At 35.4% G+C, this 17547-nt stretch overlaps 1 protein-coding gene across 2 annotated transcripts in view; it reads right to left on the bottom strand.

Moving 5' to 3' along the window:
- Positions 1-17547, bottom strand: part of Nup98-96 (nuclear pore complex protein Nup98-96) — a 610292-nt gene that overhangs the window by 272072 nt on the left and 320673 nt on the right. For both annotated transcript variants that reach the window (XM_090395312.1, XM_090395313.1), the window contains 2 exons: positions 15313-15426; positions 11255-11368 (listed from right to left, as the gene is read on the bottom strand). In XM_090395312.1, the coding sequence (XP_090251438.1) occupies positions 11255-11368; positions 15313-15426 (228 nt within the window). The remainder of the gene's footprint in view (positions 1-11254; positions 11369-15312; positions 15427-17547) is intronic.

Below are 17547 nucleotides of genomic sequence, written 5' to 3'. Positions count from 1 at the left end.
TCATCTTGATATATTTCCCGAGAATTTAGGTGCTGTAAGCGATGAACAAGGCGAAAGATTTCATCAAGACTTAAAAACCATGGAAGATTGGTACCAAGGAAGATGGGATTCTCACATGATGGCCGACTACTGTTGGAGTATTCAAAGGGATTGCCAAAACAGAACACACAGCAGAAATTGCTACAAACAAAAATTTATTCCCTGAAACTCATGTGTAAGTAAAATTGTTATTTTTTTATAAATATTCTTGTAATTTTTAATGAATATTGTTAAGTAGCTATGTATCTAATTATCGGCCTCTCTTGCATTGAAAGCACCAGTACATGCCGTTGCAGGTTCTTATGCATTTATTCGTTTACTAACAAGCGAGAGCGGTGAGCGCTCCGATTCTGATCTGCACACCACTTTGAATAATAGGCTATATCTTCGGGAATTTTTCGAATTTTTTGATAAAAAGTTAGGAACAGATTTTTAAAAGTACATACTTTCAGAAAATAATATTAAAAAATCATTTTTTTGATCCTCTAAATAGTACTGCCTCCTTAAAACTATCAAAAACTTACAAATTAGCAAAAAGAAAATGCCATAGAGGAAAAACCTGACGTGATAGAGAAAAATGGGTTTGATATTTGAAATCAGCACACCCAAATTAGTAAAAAACAAGTCTCATATAAAAGTCAGCAAAACTTGTGTTGGACTGTGTTATTTAACAGTATAATTTTCACCTGTGTGTCACAGGCATCTTCAGTACATTTTAAGCTCAAATTAAACAATAACTGATATATATATATATATATATACAATAAAAAGTTAGGAAAGATATAGCTAATTTATAAAGTACTATCTCCCATAAAGGGGATAGATAAATCATCGAATCTGTTTAAGTTAGGAGAATGAAGTAAAGTTTCACATGTTTCTTTATAAAGCCGTTCCATGAGGAACCGACTTTTTGTGAAGGACACTTGTCTTTTTCCAATGAACTCTACGTCTAGTGAAGATGGCATGTTCTGCAAGTCCAGACTTTTCAGGTTTAAAGTATTCAATATAAGATTGGTGTTCTTCTAGCCAAATAGAGGCAGATCTTCCTGTTGTAATTGATAAGTGATATAAAGCAATGTACATCCATTATACTCTCCTCGGAGTGCTAAGATCTGCTTTGCTTTAATTTTACTATGCACTCATCAGATTAAAACTCGATTATGTGTTCCAAGTCTATGCTTCTGCCAGTTAGAGAGTACACCACAATGGTTCAACCCTATGCACCATTAAACCATTAAATTTTAGCTGGAATATATTGAACTTCACCTATCCCTAGCTTCTATGTTAAGGGAAACGAAGCATCCTAGTTGCTTCATCATCAATAGCCATGTGGCCAACTGTTTTTTTGCCCACTCTGGAAGTATTAGTGATTAGCCCATCTGTGAGATTTCTAGTTACAGTATGTTTCATATATTTACCATAGATAGGGCTATGAGTTAAATAAGACAAATATAATGATGTTATACTGCAATTGCTTGAGCCCTTCTCATGGGTGATTTTAATGAATAAAACATGATGTGGGGTAGAACAAACACAAATGGATGAAATAGCATCATTGAGTAAATGCTCGACATCTTGACTACTTCTTTCTTAATAATAATTAATACCTTCTTCCATATGCCTACCCACTCATATTCTGTACTAGATCTTACAGTGCTCTCCTGCCATTTTTCCACAACTCGTGGGATGTTAAAGAGAACATCTATGGAAGGAATTATTTTCCTGTTATTTGCATTATATCTTTACAGGAACCATGTTCTCTCAAATGGATGCCTATGTAGAAAATGGACCAGGCTGACTGGAACATTTTTCTCATTGTGCAAAATTTAATGCTGAAGCAGTCATTCAAACATCTCTCAATGAAACAGTGCAGTACGTAACAGATTGTATTGTTCAGGTAGTAACAGCCATAATTCTGAAAACATTATTTTGATTTCCACTGTATCCTAAATCTTGGTTTAACCTTGAGTGCCGACAAGTCAAAACATATCAAGACAGAGCATGAGTATCTTCTGTTGATACCATGCCACATCAAACACAATAGCTTTTAAATATGCTTGAGGCAAAGCACAACATGTGAAAGGTCAGAGGCAAGCACAGTCTTAGATTCAATTTGCACCTTGAGTAAACAAACAAACAGCTTCAAAATTGTATGGGTTTAAATCTGGAAAATGAACATAGATATAAAACACAGTTTGTCTACTTTGGACCATAATGGATATGTTGTTGCTGTTCAAAAACTCATGGCAGACACTTAGGGAGGAAATTTTATTAGAATCTTATCATCATCATCAAATTCCTGCCATGTACCTTCAAGGGGTGTATAGGATATGATAGTACTACATGAAAAAAATTACATCATTACTAACTTCCTATCTATAATTTTCCTCCAAATCAGTCTGTTACTTGTCACGACTCCAACATCATCAGATCTTATATTTCTATCGTCTAAGGCACTTTGTACCGTATCAATCCACCTATATCTTGGTCTTCCTCTGGGTCGTTTTGCTGCCAACCTGACAGAGAACACTTATTTTGCTAATCTTTCTTCACCCATTCTGTTTAAGTGACCATACCATCTGAGATTAGCTCTGCTAACACATTCCTGGATGTTGACAATGTCAAGTTCTTTCCAAATATCCTCGTTTTTAATATGATATTGCCATTGATGCCATCTGTTCATGCCTCTAATCTTTCTCAGGACTCTCATATCTGCTGTCTCCAGTCTTTGGTCAAGTGTTTTACTTCTGACCCAGCTCACAGATCCAAAAGTTAAAACTGGTTTGAACACTGTCTTGTATACAGCTAATTTAGTGTTCTGACTAATTTCTCTCTTATTCCATATGAATTTATTCAATTGACTTCCTACCATACCAGTTTTGCTGATTCTGTTGTCTATTTCTATATTTAATTTACCATCTTCAGTAAAAATTGTGCCTAAGTAGCTGAAATGTTTCACTTGTTCCACAGGTTCTCCATTCACAACACAGTTGACATTTTCAATGATTCTGCCTAGTTTCATTGTCTTTGTCTTTTTATTGCTGACCTTCATACCATATCTATTACAACAGCTATTCAATTTAGTCAGAGAATCTTGCAGACATGTAGCGGATTTATTTAGAAGTATAACATCATCCGCATAAAGCAAAGAGCTGACATTAACATCTCCAATTTTGATATCATGTTTAATACCACTTTCCTTCATAATGTGATCCATATAGATAATGAATAACAAAGGGGATAATGTACATCCCTGTCTCACACCAGATTTAACATTAAACCATCTTCCTGTACTTCCTTCAATTCTAACTGCTGACTTACAACTCAAATAAAGACTAAGTATTGCTTGATATAATGCCCCATTGACACCATATAACTGTAGTGTATTGAATAGCTTCTCTCTTGGCACCTTGTCATATGCCTTTTCCAAATCGACAAAACTTAAATACAGATCTCTGTAATATTCCCATGCTTTCTCGACTATTTGTCGTAAAGTGAAGATCTGATCCTGATAGCCTGTATTTGGCCTGAATCCCTTGTTCTTCACCATGCTTTTCTTCTACAATTCTTCTCAATCGTTTCTCAAGTATACTTGTATAGATCTTGCCAGGAACACTTAGTAGGGAAATACCTCTATAATTCTCACATTCAGTTTTATTTCCCTTTTTATATATGGGTACTATGAGAGCTCTACTCCAATCATCGGAAATTTGTCCCTCTGTCCAAGCTTTCTGAACTATGCAGTGCAGCCACTGTAAGACTCTTATACCACCATACTTCAGCATTCCTGGTCGAATATCATCTACTCCTGCTGCCTTTCCACATTTCAAGCCTATGATGGCTTTTTCTACTTCAAGTATGGATATGTATTCCTGACTGCATGCCTGGTCAGTGTTTTTTATCACTGTGCTGTCATCACTGCTTGTTTCATTTAGCAGTTTTTCAGAGTGATTACTCTATACTTCAAGGTTATCTTTTTTCTCCCGTTTTCATGTCACCTTTATCATCTCTAATTCCTTTTACAGCACTCTTTCCTCCATTCCTAAGCTTCTTCAACAACCTCCAGAATATTTTGCCACCTTCTTGATATTTATTTTCTACATTCTTGCCAAAGTCCTCCCATGACTTTTGTTTAGCTAGTTTTACACAGGGTTCAGCATTCTTGCATTTATCTCTGTATTCTCTAAGAGCATAAGCTGACTTATTTGACAGGAACTTTTGATATGCGTTCTTCTTTTCCTTCACTGCCTCTTTAACTTCCTGTGTCCACCAGGGAGTTCTGATTTTTTTATCCTTGCAGACAACCTCACCACATGCCTCTCTGGCAGAATCAATCAATGTTTTCTTCAGAGTTTGCCACTGAATTTCCAAGGATTGATTCCTGTTCTCAAACTCTTTCATTTTTTCTTCAATAATCTTTGTGTATTTTAGTCTACAGTTCACATCTGAGAGCTGCTCAACTTTTATTCACTTTAAAACTTTCTTACATGTATTCTTTTCAATATGAAATTCAATTTTATCCCTCAAGACTAAATAGTGATCACTTCCAATTTCAAATCCTCTGTACACTCTGGTGTCCTGCACAAGGGAGAAAACATCACTATCAACAATCACATAGTCAATGAGACTTTTCTTATTCCTTGCCTCTTCTCTCCATGTGAATTTGTGCACATTTTATGTTGGAACATGGTGTTAGTAATAACCAGTCCATGTCCTGAGCAGAAATCCAACAGATATTTGCCATTATTATTAGCTTTGCTCTTTTCTCCAAATTTTCCCTAAATATTTTTGTATGTCTTTTTGTAGAATATTTAATATTTTTGTAGAATCTTAGCAACAGCTTCAAATCCTTCTGAATTTTTCATATTGAAAGAGCAGCAAGTAAAAGCTGCTAAACTTTTCTACCAATTGGATAGAACTGTGCAATAAGCTATTCATTAAGGAGGAACTAACAAGACCTCTTTTACTGTCTCACCCCAGTGCATCAAGTCCTGATAACATCCATTATGAGATGATAAACATCTTCCATGGATCTCCTTGTCTTACAGAGAAAGAGTTTCCAGATTCATGGCCTAAATCAATTGTCATTACCACCAAAAAAAAAAAAAAAAAAAAAAAAATCATCATCAAATTCCTAACATGTACCCTCAACGGGGTGTACAGGATATGATAGTACTACATGAAAAATTTATAGGAAATTTACCAAAAAGAAATAGGATTAATCACAAGCAAGCACTTATCGGCCTATTGCTCTGACCAGTGTCTTTGTAAGATATTGAAAAAAAGGGAAATGCAAAGCTTCTAAGGTACTCAAAAAGCAACATATTCCTTTCAAACACACGTGGCTTTTGTAAATGCTGATCGAGTGACTGTTTATACTAATGTGCTGGCTGGAATTCGTTATGAGGTTTAATGGAATAAAAAAATAACAAATAGTTTAACATGTTTTATCAATCCTATATTTTGTCTCAGTCACTGAGACATCATCAGGGAAACAATACTAAAATTGTAAAAAAACATATAATTGAAACTGAAAGACAGAACACACTTATCACATTTCTTCTTTCCAGCTGCCTTTCTTTCAGTGTTTACTGTAAGCTTATACATATACTCTTACCAGCACCCAGGGTTGCCCCTAGGAATTTCGCTGCACCTTCCCCCTTATTTTTCGTATAGTTTATGCCAATTTTGCTGTCCCGTGCAAATGCACGTTTTGCACCTTTGGTAGAGCTGGCCCTGCCAGCACCCAATACAAAAACTAGATGCCATTAACACATAAAAAAATGTGTTAATGGCATCTAGTTATAAAAAACTAAAAACATGACTTTAAAGAATTTTCTCCACTGAGCAAGCACTTAAGTATGAATTAAATGTTATCGACAAAATTATTCACAAAACTCCACCTAATGATAAAAATAAATTATAATACAATAAAACTATAGCCATCCCATACATCAAAGGGATATCAGATAAAATATACAGAATACTACAGAAATACAACCTTAATGCCATCTTTAAACCTCCTGCAAAATTAAAAAACTTATTACTGAAATAAGAGCCAACAGGCTTCACTTCAGCGAAGTAAAATTATTAAAAATTAAGTGAATATTGAATACCACATTATTTCTTAGCCAAATAAGAGACTCAAAGATAGGAAATCTAATCTAAGAGTTTTATGCCGAATATAGAAAACTATAAAGCTCAGCGAGTCCAAGCGTAAGCCAACACCTGGTAATGCAATGCTAGGGTGACTCGTAGTAAAGGTGGAGTAAGCCCAGATCACTGTCCTTAGTATTTTCCCATAACGTAAAACAGCTCCTAGGAGATATATTATATTACTGTTCTACATTATGAGAGGAGGTCACTATCCAGACCGGTTTCAATCTTTATTGAGGTCTCATCAGTGATTAGGTAGACCTAGATGTAATACTAAGGTTTCAATAATCAGAACGTATTTCTTTATACGAGTTGCCAAAAGGTGCACAAATACAATTACCACAGAATTCACCACAGGAGCACTTCGTGATATACTGAATGTGTGTGTGTAATTTTTCTGTGTGTAAGATGGAGAAAAGCAACACAAGCATACATAGCACGTTTTTATTCACTTCCATTATGCATTCACAGGCTGTACTATTAAATGTGCTGCCCTTCCCAGTATGCCACAAACTGCATCCTTTGTGCAATGTGTTCAACAGCAGAAGACAGCTGATCAGGATTAATGCTGTGTTATGCTGTCTTTCAGCATTGGCAAGTTATCAGGATGATCCTGATAAACCTTACGTTTGTGAAATTCCCAGAGCCATTAGTCACATGGAGTCAGATCAGGTGATGAACAAAGGTGGCCATGCTGTGAGAAATGCACAGCTGATCATTCTGGCTTCTGTAAAATGATCTCTCGAAGAGTCTCTGTATGGATTGGTCTATGTGTGGAGGGGTCCCATCCCCAACAACACCTCATGAAAATGACTGAATCCATGCACAGGTACTTCCTGTAGCTGTGGCATAGCAAAAGTGTTTAACATATTGCGATACCTCTTTGCAGCAACTGAGGAGGACTCAGCTAATGTCCTCAAAAAAGAATAGTCCACTGATAAAAATGAAGACATTATGCAAATTATGGAAACAACTACCATGTTAGAGTAAAACTTTAGTTTAATATAAACCAAAAAATACTCGACGTTTTGATTCATAGTTGTTTCCATAATTTGCATAATGTATTCTGATCACCATGCAAGCATGAAGGAAAGGATAAAAACAAAGTTCTAAATCCACACGAGGCAGTAACTTTGGGTGAATGCAAAGGAATTTGTTGAATTGCATATGGATTTGTAGCCCATACCCAATAGTTGCAGGTATTCACAGAACTGTTCAGGTGAAATTGCACCTCATCTCCCCACAAAATCATTCATGGGCACACAGCATCCAACTTCACTCAAGAAAGGAAAGTTAAAAGAAATGTCAGTCGACTTTCAAAGTCCTGAGGACACAACTCCTGTGTCAGAGTTATCTTAAATGGTTACGATGTGTCTTACAGTTGTGTAAGACACATCCATGTGTCTTGATACAGCATGTACACTGCAGGAACCAACACTGTTATTCATGGCCTGCTCCACAATGGCAGTAGCAACTTCATTCCCTTGTTGTGAACTGATTGGTTTGCGACTTCTCCCAGGTCTAACTCCAAGTGATCCTGTTTCTTCAAAATGACTAATCATTTGTTGCAAACCACATGGAAGAGTAGAAGTCATCAACATTTGTTCAGGCAATGAAATTCACAGAGTGCAGCAACAGCATAGTAATTGTTTAGGTAGTACAGCTTCACAAGCAAAGCACATTGGGGCAAGGTTAGTGCCATCAGTGTGGGCGGTATTAATAACCAGAATGAAGGGAAAAATCTTATGTCCATCTTTTTAAACCCTCCTGGCACCTTCTGAGTTGCATGATATGCAAACTCAATGCATTTGGTGTTTACAATGCCACTGGTCGTAAATTTTGAAACTACCTCTTCCCTCCCCTGAGATATTGCTTCTGCATAATGCAATGTATTCCTGTAAACCTGTGCATCATTTGGATCATTGAAAAGTGCTCCACAAGGCCTTAAACAGGATGTGATCACACCCTGAATAACAAACACTCATGTTAAATTATTGATTAGGCAAGAACTATTCCTCTATTAAAATTTAAAATTTTTTTTTTTTCCACTAGAGGCGTCAGGCCAGGAGAATAATAGTTGATCAACTCATTGTCACTTTGGCACACTGTCTGAAATGTCATGTAGCTTGTCTTTGTATGTATATACACTACTACTAATGATTGTCCGAACACCCCTGTTATTCAAAGTTATGGAACATTCCAGATTTGTTAATAACAAAAACTGGGGTAAGATAGCAGAAAGCAGTATTTCATTCCTCTCAGTCTGTTCCAAGTGTTTATGATTCTTTATTCTTGCCACTTATCCTATTATGGTCACACTGGGAGATCTGTAAACATCTGCCTAGATCAGTAGTTTCCAAATTTATTTGGCTTATTGCCCCCTTTTCCACCCCCCACCCCCCCGGAAACTACTTTCTGAGACCTGACCTGCTCTACCTAATACATGTAGAAGAAAATAGTATGAAAATCGGATCAGCAGTTTTCAAGTTTTAAGCAAACCAATAGATACAGAAAGTTGTTAGAAGTTTTTTCACTTGGTTATACTATAAATTAAAGACATCAAGAAATTATATACTTGGTTTAATCCTTTATTATCCAAGTGTAAGCAAACAAAGTTTGCACCTGAAGTATTTTCAGGACTGGGGCAACTTGTGTAAGGAAGCTAAGACTTCATATCACTTGTCTTAGTATATGCATGACTTCTGCATTACTTCACCATTAGTATCACTTTGGGTCTGGCTCCCACTGAAGAGACCTCAATAAAGGTCGAAACTGGTCTGGGTAGTGACCCTTCCCAAAATTCCAGAGCATTATGTATGTCCACAAGGAGATGTGCTTTGCATTATGGGATACTAAGGCAAGTGATGCGAAGTCTTAGCTTCCTTATACAAGTTGCCCCAGTCCTGAAAATTTTCAGGCACAAACTTTGTTTGCTTACACTTGGATAAAGGATTAAACCAAGTATATAATTTTTTGGTAACTTAAATTTATAGTATAACCAAGTGAAAAAACTTCTAACAACTTTCTCTAATCCAGAGTAATTTATTAATAAGGTGTGACACCTTTTGGCAACTCATATATGAAAATATAAGTTTTAAAAGAGGTATACCGTGAGTAGATATATAGATACAAAATTAATAATGGTTTTACAGTGGCTGCTCTGCATAACCGAAGAGACATGATCAGAAGGTGTAATTTTGGATGATTGGTGTAGAGCTCTTAAGATAAACATTATTTCTATTATTTCTTCTACTGAAAAAATCTGAACTTATTCGCTGCAAAGACCCATTCTGAAAGATGGTCAATGGCGTGCTGCAAATGTGTTTCTATGACACTCATATTACATGACTAATAGAAGATGGTAAATTCATCTACAGGTGGAGGGAGTTGTTTGGTTATCAAGTTAACCTTTGCAAAAAGTGTGACACTTAAAACTTAACCTTACGGGACTCCCTTCTCTAGGCTATACAGTCAGGAAAGAGTGGTTCCTACTCAGACTTAGAAGAAGTTATATGAGTTCTGGATAAAAAGAGAGGTTGATTCCCTCTAAGACCAAAAATTGTGTATTCTTTCAGTATTCAAAATCGCCAAATGAAGTATACTTTTCCATATCAAAGAAAACTGATACTAGATGCTCGTGTTTTAGGAAAGCATCTCTAATGGTTGCCTTCATCCAGACTAAATGATCAGTAGTAGAACAATATTTTCGAAAGTTCTCTACCTTCTGAAATTGTTCCAGATGTATTCTGGGAAATAAATGTTATTTCTCTCCAGAAACCATAAGACAAGAGTTAGCCATTTTTTTCCAGAATCTTGCACAAGCAGCCCTTCAGAGCAATTGGATGGTAGTTATTTGGGGTTTTTGGATCCTTACTTGACTTAGGAAAGGCAACAGTTGCTTTTTGCAGGTATCTGAAAATAGGTTCTCACAGTAAATTCTGTTGTAAAGATGCAACAGCTGTTCCATGGAAGTTGGTGACAGATATTTTACCATTTTATAATGGATATTGTCTGGTACAACAGCAGTTGGATGGCATTTAAGCATAACAGCTTTCATTTTTGTTTTAGTGACCAACCCTTTGCATACTTTGATGACACTTGAAGAAAACTGGATTTGTTGTTTTTCTGTTTTGCTTTTTTTTGGGAGGGGGAGGAACTTGAGGGGGGTGATAAGATGTTGCTGATATTTTATCAAAACTTTCCCCTGAGTATGTTGACATTCACTGTTGGAACCACAGCTGTGTATCCATTGTGTTCATGGATAGAGCTAGTAAGTGGTATTATCTACCTTTTATTTTCCAGATTTTGTTGCAGACCTCTTTAGTATTGGTTTTCTTGTTATGTAGGATATATATTAGACCTTTTGTCTCAGACAATGGATGTGTCTTGTCAAGCATGGGTATGTTTAAAAGCAATGAGGCTTTTTTTGTTGTGGGATATCTTCAAAAAATATCTATGAGCTTTTTGGCTGCTGAGCAATTGCCATTCCAACATGGATTATGAAATGTGGAAACCGATCAGATGTTTTAGAAACTGCAGTTGAGGCAACTTGTGTAATACACTCTATCACAAGATTCAATGTACTGCTGATGGAAGATCTGACTGTTGCAGAATCAAACTCTGGTTATGATGAGAAAGTGGGCTAGTCAGCTTGTTCAATTTTTCCAATGTAATAATCCATGAAAGAGTGCATGGTTGTCAATACAAGAGAACATAACTATTTAAGGAGTGGAAAAGGAATAGTAAACAAATAGTTAAACCTATGGCAGAGAATATTCATGTAGGAATATGGAAGAAGGTGCTACTTCCTGTGTTTAGAAGGGAGAGATTGTTGTTGTCGAAGAACTCTTCCTCTGATGTTCCCTTGAGCGTGCATTATATTTTCAAGTGGCTACTAACAACTTAGTAGCCACTTGAAAATATAATGCACATGAATTGTGTGCTGTGGCATCTTGGTGCATAGTTCAGGAACCACTGGCATAGAGAAAAAAGAAATTTCAAAAAATGCTGTGAGAATACATTTAATTAAAAAAAAAATTCATTATAAATCAAAAATTACTTTTTGTTGTTCAGTAGGTAGTCCTTTCTGTGATTTCGTCATATGAGAAAGCATTTTGGGGTCATCACATTCTTCATCAGAATCTTCTAATCCATATTTGGAAAAATGCTGAACCTGAAAATAAATGGAATTGACAAGATTCAAATCTGATACTACTTATATCAAGCAGAACTTTTCATTAAAAATAATCTAGCGACATATATATATATATATCACCTTATTTCTCCAGCAGGGAGATGAGAAAATGAAAAGAGCAATGATGATAAGTAACAATTAATCAATTTTTATCTTAGTTGTCATCTAGTTCAGGTCATAATAATAATAATAATAATAATAATAAAAAAGGGGGTTTACAGCACCAAGAATAATCTCAGATTGCATGCAGTGAAAATTCTCTGCCTGCTGTGATTCTGACATAATAGTGAAACATCACCATCATCATCAAATTCCTGCCATGTACCCTCAAGAGATGTACAGGATATGATAGTACTACATGAAAGAATTACATCATTACTAACTTCCTATCTACAATTTTCCTCCAAATCAGTCTGTTACTTGTCAAGACTCCAACATTATAAGATCTTATATTTCTATCGTCTAAGGCACTTTGTACCGTATCAATCCACCTATATCTTGGTCTTCCTCTGGGTCGTTTTCCAGCCAACCTAGCAGGGAACACTTGTTTTGCTAATCTTTCTTCACCCATTCTGTTTAAGCGACCATACCACCTGAGATTAGATCTACTAACGCATTCCTGGAAAGGAATGCGTTAGCAGAGCTAATCTCAGGTATTATTAGGCCTTTCCTAATATCCTCGTTTGTAATATGATATTGCCATTGATGCCATCTGTTCAGGAATCTCATATCTGCGGTCAAGTATTTTACTTCTGACCCAGCTCTCAGATCAATAAGTTAACACTGGTTTGAACACTGTTTTGTACACAGCTACTTTAGTGTTCCGACGAATTTCTCTCTTATTCCATATGAATTTATTCAATTGACTTCCCACCATACCAGCTTTGCTGATTCTGTTGTCTATTTCTATATTGAATTTACCATCTTCACTAAAAATCGTGCCTAAACAGCTGAAATGTTTTATTTGTTCCACAGGTTCTCCATTCACAACACAGTTGACATTTTCAATGATTCTGACTATTTTCATTGTCTTTGTCTTTTTAATGCTGACTTTCATATCATATCTATTACAACAGTCATTCAATTTAGTCAGGGAATCTTGCAAATTGTAGCGGATTTATTTAGAAGTATAACATCATCCACATAAAGCAAAGAGCTGACATTAACATCTCCAATTTTGATATCATGTTTAATACAATTTTCCTTCATAATGTGATCCATATAGCTAATGAATAACAGAGGAGATAATGTACAACCTTGTCTCACACCAGATTTAACATTAAACCATCTTCCTGTACTTCCTTCAATTCTAACTGCTGACTTACAACTCAAATAAAGACTAAGTATTGCTTAGTCTTTATTTGATATAATGCCCCATTGACACCATATAACTGTAGCGTATTGAATAGCTTCTCTCTTGGCATCTTGTCATATGACTTTTCCCAAATCAACAAAACTTAAAAATACAGATCTTTGTTATATTCCCATGCTTTCTCGACTATTTGTCGTAAAGTGAAGATGTGATCCTGACAGCCTCTATTTGGCCTGAATCCAGCTTGTTCTTCACCAAGCTTTTCTTCACAATTCTTCTCAACCGTTTCTCAAGTATACTTGCATAGATCTTGCCAGGAACACTCAGTAGGAAAATACCTCTGTAATTCTCACATTCAGTTTTATTTCCCTTTTTTATATATGGGTACTATGAGCTCTACTCCAATCATTGGGAATTTGTCCCTCTGTCCAACTCTTTCTCAACTATGCAGTGCAGCCACTGTAAGACTTTTATACCACCATACTTCAGCATTTCTGGTCAAATATCATCTACTCCTGCTGCCTTTCCACATTTCAAGCCTTTGATGGCTTTTTCTACTTCAAGTATGGATATGTATTCCTGACTGCATGCCTGGTCAGTGTTTTTTACCACTGTGCTGTCATCACTGCTTGTTTCATTTAGCAGTTTTTCAAAGTAATTACTCCATACTTGAAGGATATCTTTTTCTCCCGTTTTCATGTCACCTTTATCATCTTTAACTCCTTTTACAGCACTCTTTCCTCCATTCCTCAGCTTCTTCAACGACCTCCAGAATATTTTGCCACCTCCTTGATATTTATTTTCTATGTTCTTGCCAAAGTCCTCGAATGACTTTTGTTTAGCTAGTTTTACATAGTGTTTAGCATTCTTGCATTTGTCTCTGTATTCTCTAAGAGCACAAGCTGACTTATTTGCCAGGAACTTTTGATGTGCTTTCTTCTTTTCCTTCACTGCCTCTTTATCTTCCTGTGTCCACCATGGAGTTCTAATTTTTCTATCCTTGCAGACAACTTCACCACGTCTCTCTAGCTGAATCAATCAGGGCTTTCTTCAAGGCTTGCCACTGAATCTCCAACGTTTGGTTGCTGTTCTCAAACTCTTTCATTTTTTCTTCAATAATCTTTGTGTATTTTAGTCTACAGTTCAAATCTGAGAGCTGCTCAACTTTTATTCGCTTTAAAACTTTCTTACATGTTATTCTTTTCAATAAGAAATTCAATTTTATCCTGCTCAAGACTAAATAGTGATCACTTCCAATTTCAAATTCTCTGTACATTCTGGTGTCCTGCACCAGGGAGAAAACATCACTATCAACAATAACATAATCAATGAGACTTTTCTTATTCCTTGCCTCTTCTCTCCATGTGAATTTGTGCACATTTTTATGCTGGAACATGGTGTTAGTAATAACCAGTCCATGTCCTGAGCAGAAATCCAACAGATATTTGCCATTATTATTATTTTTGCTCTTTTCTCCAAATTTTCCCAAAATATTTTTGTATGTCTAATAGTGAAGCAACCTTAGCTCAAAATATATGGCATGCAGAAATATGGTCTAGAACTATCTCTAAAGAATCGTACTGTAGGATACATGGATAACTAAATAAGTTATTACCAACTTACACAACAGCATATACTGGGGCTATCAGAAAACAATATTTACAGCACAGCAAGAATGATCTCAGATAGCTTCTAACTGATCTCTTTCTCTGATATGATACAAAACAAAAGAACACAGAAATCAACTTAGCTTAGCAAGAGCCAGGGTGTATGACCAGGCATGTAGGAGTACAGTTTGGAATTATTTCTAAAGAATGGTATGGAATGGGTAGCAAGAAAAGCTACTAATGACCTCCCACAATATATTACTTTCAGTCTCAACAGAACTGTAACACAATCTAAAAACAAGAATGGCAGTGTTGAAATTAGATGTATTTCACTCCCCCGCCAAAAAATGCATGCAGGTATACAGCCACGTGTATATAAAGAATTTTAATAAAATTAGGGCGATTAACATCAAATTCTATTCTTGCGCATCAGTATCTATGAACAGAAAAAAATGCAGATCAGAAGAGCAAAAGCATAGGTTGAAGATTAGCACACCTACAAATAACTGGAAAGACTGAGCTAAAACAGTAACACTGCTATTTTAATTATAGGAAGCTAAAAGCAAACAATATCATTTCATAACAGAATCAATGGCTTGGGGAGGGGAATAATGACATTCATTAAGAAGAGTTCAACATCACTTCTCTTTTGAACATAATGAGTTAGCAGACTGCTATTTCCTGGTCAACTGCTGAACAGCCTCATTGCTACTTCTCTCCAGAAGAAATTTTAGGTGAATGAAAAACCATTTTTGATGACTTGCATTTCTTGATTACATAGATTATCAATTAATTTCATTACTGTCCCCCCCCCCATTCAAACTTCTCCTTTATCTTTTACACTAATGAAAAAAAAAATAAATAAATATGTAGATATGCAAACTATATAGACATAAAAATTAAAGAGCTTTTCTTGTTTCAAAGAAAAAAAAAAAAAAAAGAATTAAAAAACTGATACTTCAGAAACATTTCCAATTTAAAAATCATAATATTTTGCAACTTACCTGAAACACCCAAGATCCGGTTTCAGGCCTATAGTCTATAAATTTTGCACTCAGTTTAGCAGTTGCTTTTTCTATTTTCTCCTGATAACCCATTAATTTTAATCTTTCTGGATCCTAAACAAAGATAAAAATCATACATTTCAATGAATTTGTAAATTACTAATCATCATGCTGAATTTTTACTATTCGATTATCCCTTTCTCCTTGCAAAGTCTTCATGAAGTTTACTTAGTATTTTCTTAATCATTTCTTTATGTGATGCTATCAAAATAAGTTTAAAAATATGGACTTAATTTGTATCCTACAGCAATAGTATAAATATTTCATTTCTAATGCATGTACTTTTTTTTTTTATTTCTGTCTTAATTTTGTGTCTGTGGCAAGATGGTGAGTTGTGATACTTCTCTGGTAAAGCAAAGGACATCTAAATGTTTCTAGGGTACTAAGAGATAGTGACAGGTTTGTGAACATAATTTTTTGTAATACTTCTGTAAACATCATTAATTAAAATTCTTAACATTATAAGGATGACACTTGTAACATTAGTTATAAGTGCTTTTTATTTTTAAAGAGAATCTCAACTCCAAAAGTTCTAAATTTATCATACATTAGTAGTGTGGGTGAGCTAAGGGTACAATAAAAGAGAAACCCAGTTTTGCAAACCATATGTGAAACTTATTTAAGACACTTCAGTCTTCCACTAAGCAGGATAATGATCTCACACATTGGGTCAATGAAATTCATCTACCACTGAAGATGTTCACAAATATCCATGCCTGCTAGGGGATTTCAATCTGTGACCTACAGGTTGGTGAGAAGTAGGTCATCCACTCAATGGGGCAACAGCAAGTCAGCACCAAAAGAAATTCAAAATCCTCCAACACTGTAGCGTTACAAGACAACTGCAATTACAGCAGCACTGTGTTGCTGTAAATTTTTCATCAGTAGCCCTAACGGAGAAATCTGTCAGTGCATTAAGTCGATATCATAACTTTGCCATTACAACCAAGCAAGTCCCAAAAGTGCAAATAATAGCATCAATGGAACGTGGAATATATGGCCTGCCTCCAGTTATAGCTAATAATATTCACTTAGATATAACATTTAACAAAATGCAAACTTCCGAAAAGCAATATGCCACAAAAAAAAAAAAAAAGAAAAAGAAATCAATGCCTCAAAAGAAATATACAATAATGACAATATTGTGATAATCAAAGCAGACAAAAGTAATGCTACTCTGATAATGAATCAAACTGAATATGAAAAACAAAATGCACATTATTTTACAAGATCAGTCTACATACCAAATCACAAAATTTGATGTTATTAACTCACAAAAGAATAAAGTTCTAAAATTACAGAAGAAAGTGACTTCCTTGCCTAAAGAAACTGTGAACAAACCAAGCCTTTTCATGTAAAACCACCCACAAAAATAAAAGGAACAATAAAAACTCGCAAACAAGATACACCCTTACATACAAACTTGCTAAACATCTAGCTAAATTACTAGTCCTCCAACTCACAGGTAATTCTTCCTCATGTGCTCAAAATTCTGTTCATTTAAAAAAGTATATTAAAAAAAACAATATTTCAAAAGTTCAAACATAATGGTTAGCTTTGATATTACTTTACTATTCACCCATGTACCATTAACTGAGAATCTCATCACCATCATCATCAAATTTCTGACATGTACCCTCAAGGGGTATACAGGCTTTGATAGTATTACACGAAACTTACATCAATTATTACTAACTTCCTATCTACAATTTTCCTCCAACTCTTCTAAGGCACTTTTTACTGTATCAATCCACTTATATCTTAGTCTTCCTCTGGGTTTTTTTCCTGCCCAACTGGCAGAGAACACTTGTTTTGCTCATTTTTTCCTCTCCCATTCTGTTTAAATGACATACCACATAAGATTATCTCTGCTAATACATTCCTGGATGGTAATGTCAAGTTCTTTCTTAATATCCTCATTTTTAAAATATTGCCATTGATGCCATTTGTTCATGCCCCTGATCTTTCTCAGGCCTCTCATATCTGTGGTATCTAGTCTTTGGTCAAGTGTTTTGCTTCTAACCCAGCTCTCAGATCCATAAGTTAAAATTGGTGTGAACACTGTCTTCTGTACAGCTAATTTAGTGTTTTCACTAATTTCTCTCTTATTCCATATAAATTTATTCAGTTGACTTCCTACCATACCAGCTTTGTTGATTCTGTTGTCTATTTCCA

The sequence above is a fragment of the Typopeltis vanoorti genome, chromosome 7 (genome assembly GCF_054136105.1).
Source record: "Typopeltis vanoorti isolate ZY-2024b chromosome 7, IOZ_Tvanoo_1.0, whole genome shotgun sequence".
In the NCBI taxonomy this organism is placed as follows: Eukaryota; Metazoa; Arthropoda; class Arachnida; order Uropygi; family Thelyphonidae; genus Typopeltis; species Typopeltis vanoorti.
This window is presented reverse-complemented; position numbering and strand designations above follow the sequence as displayed.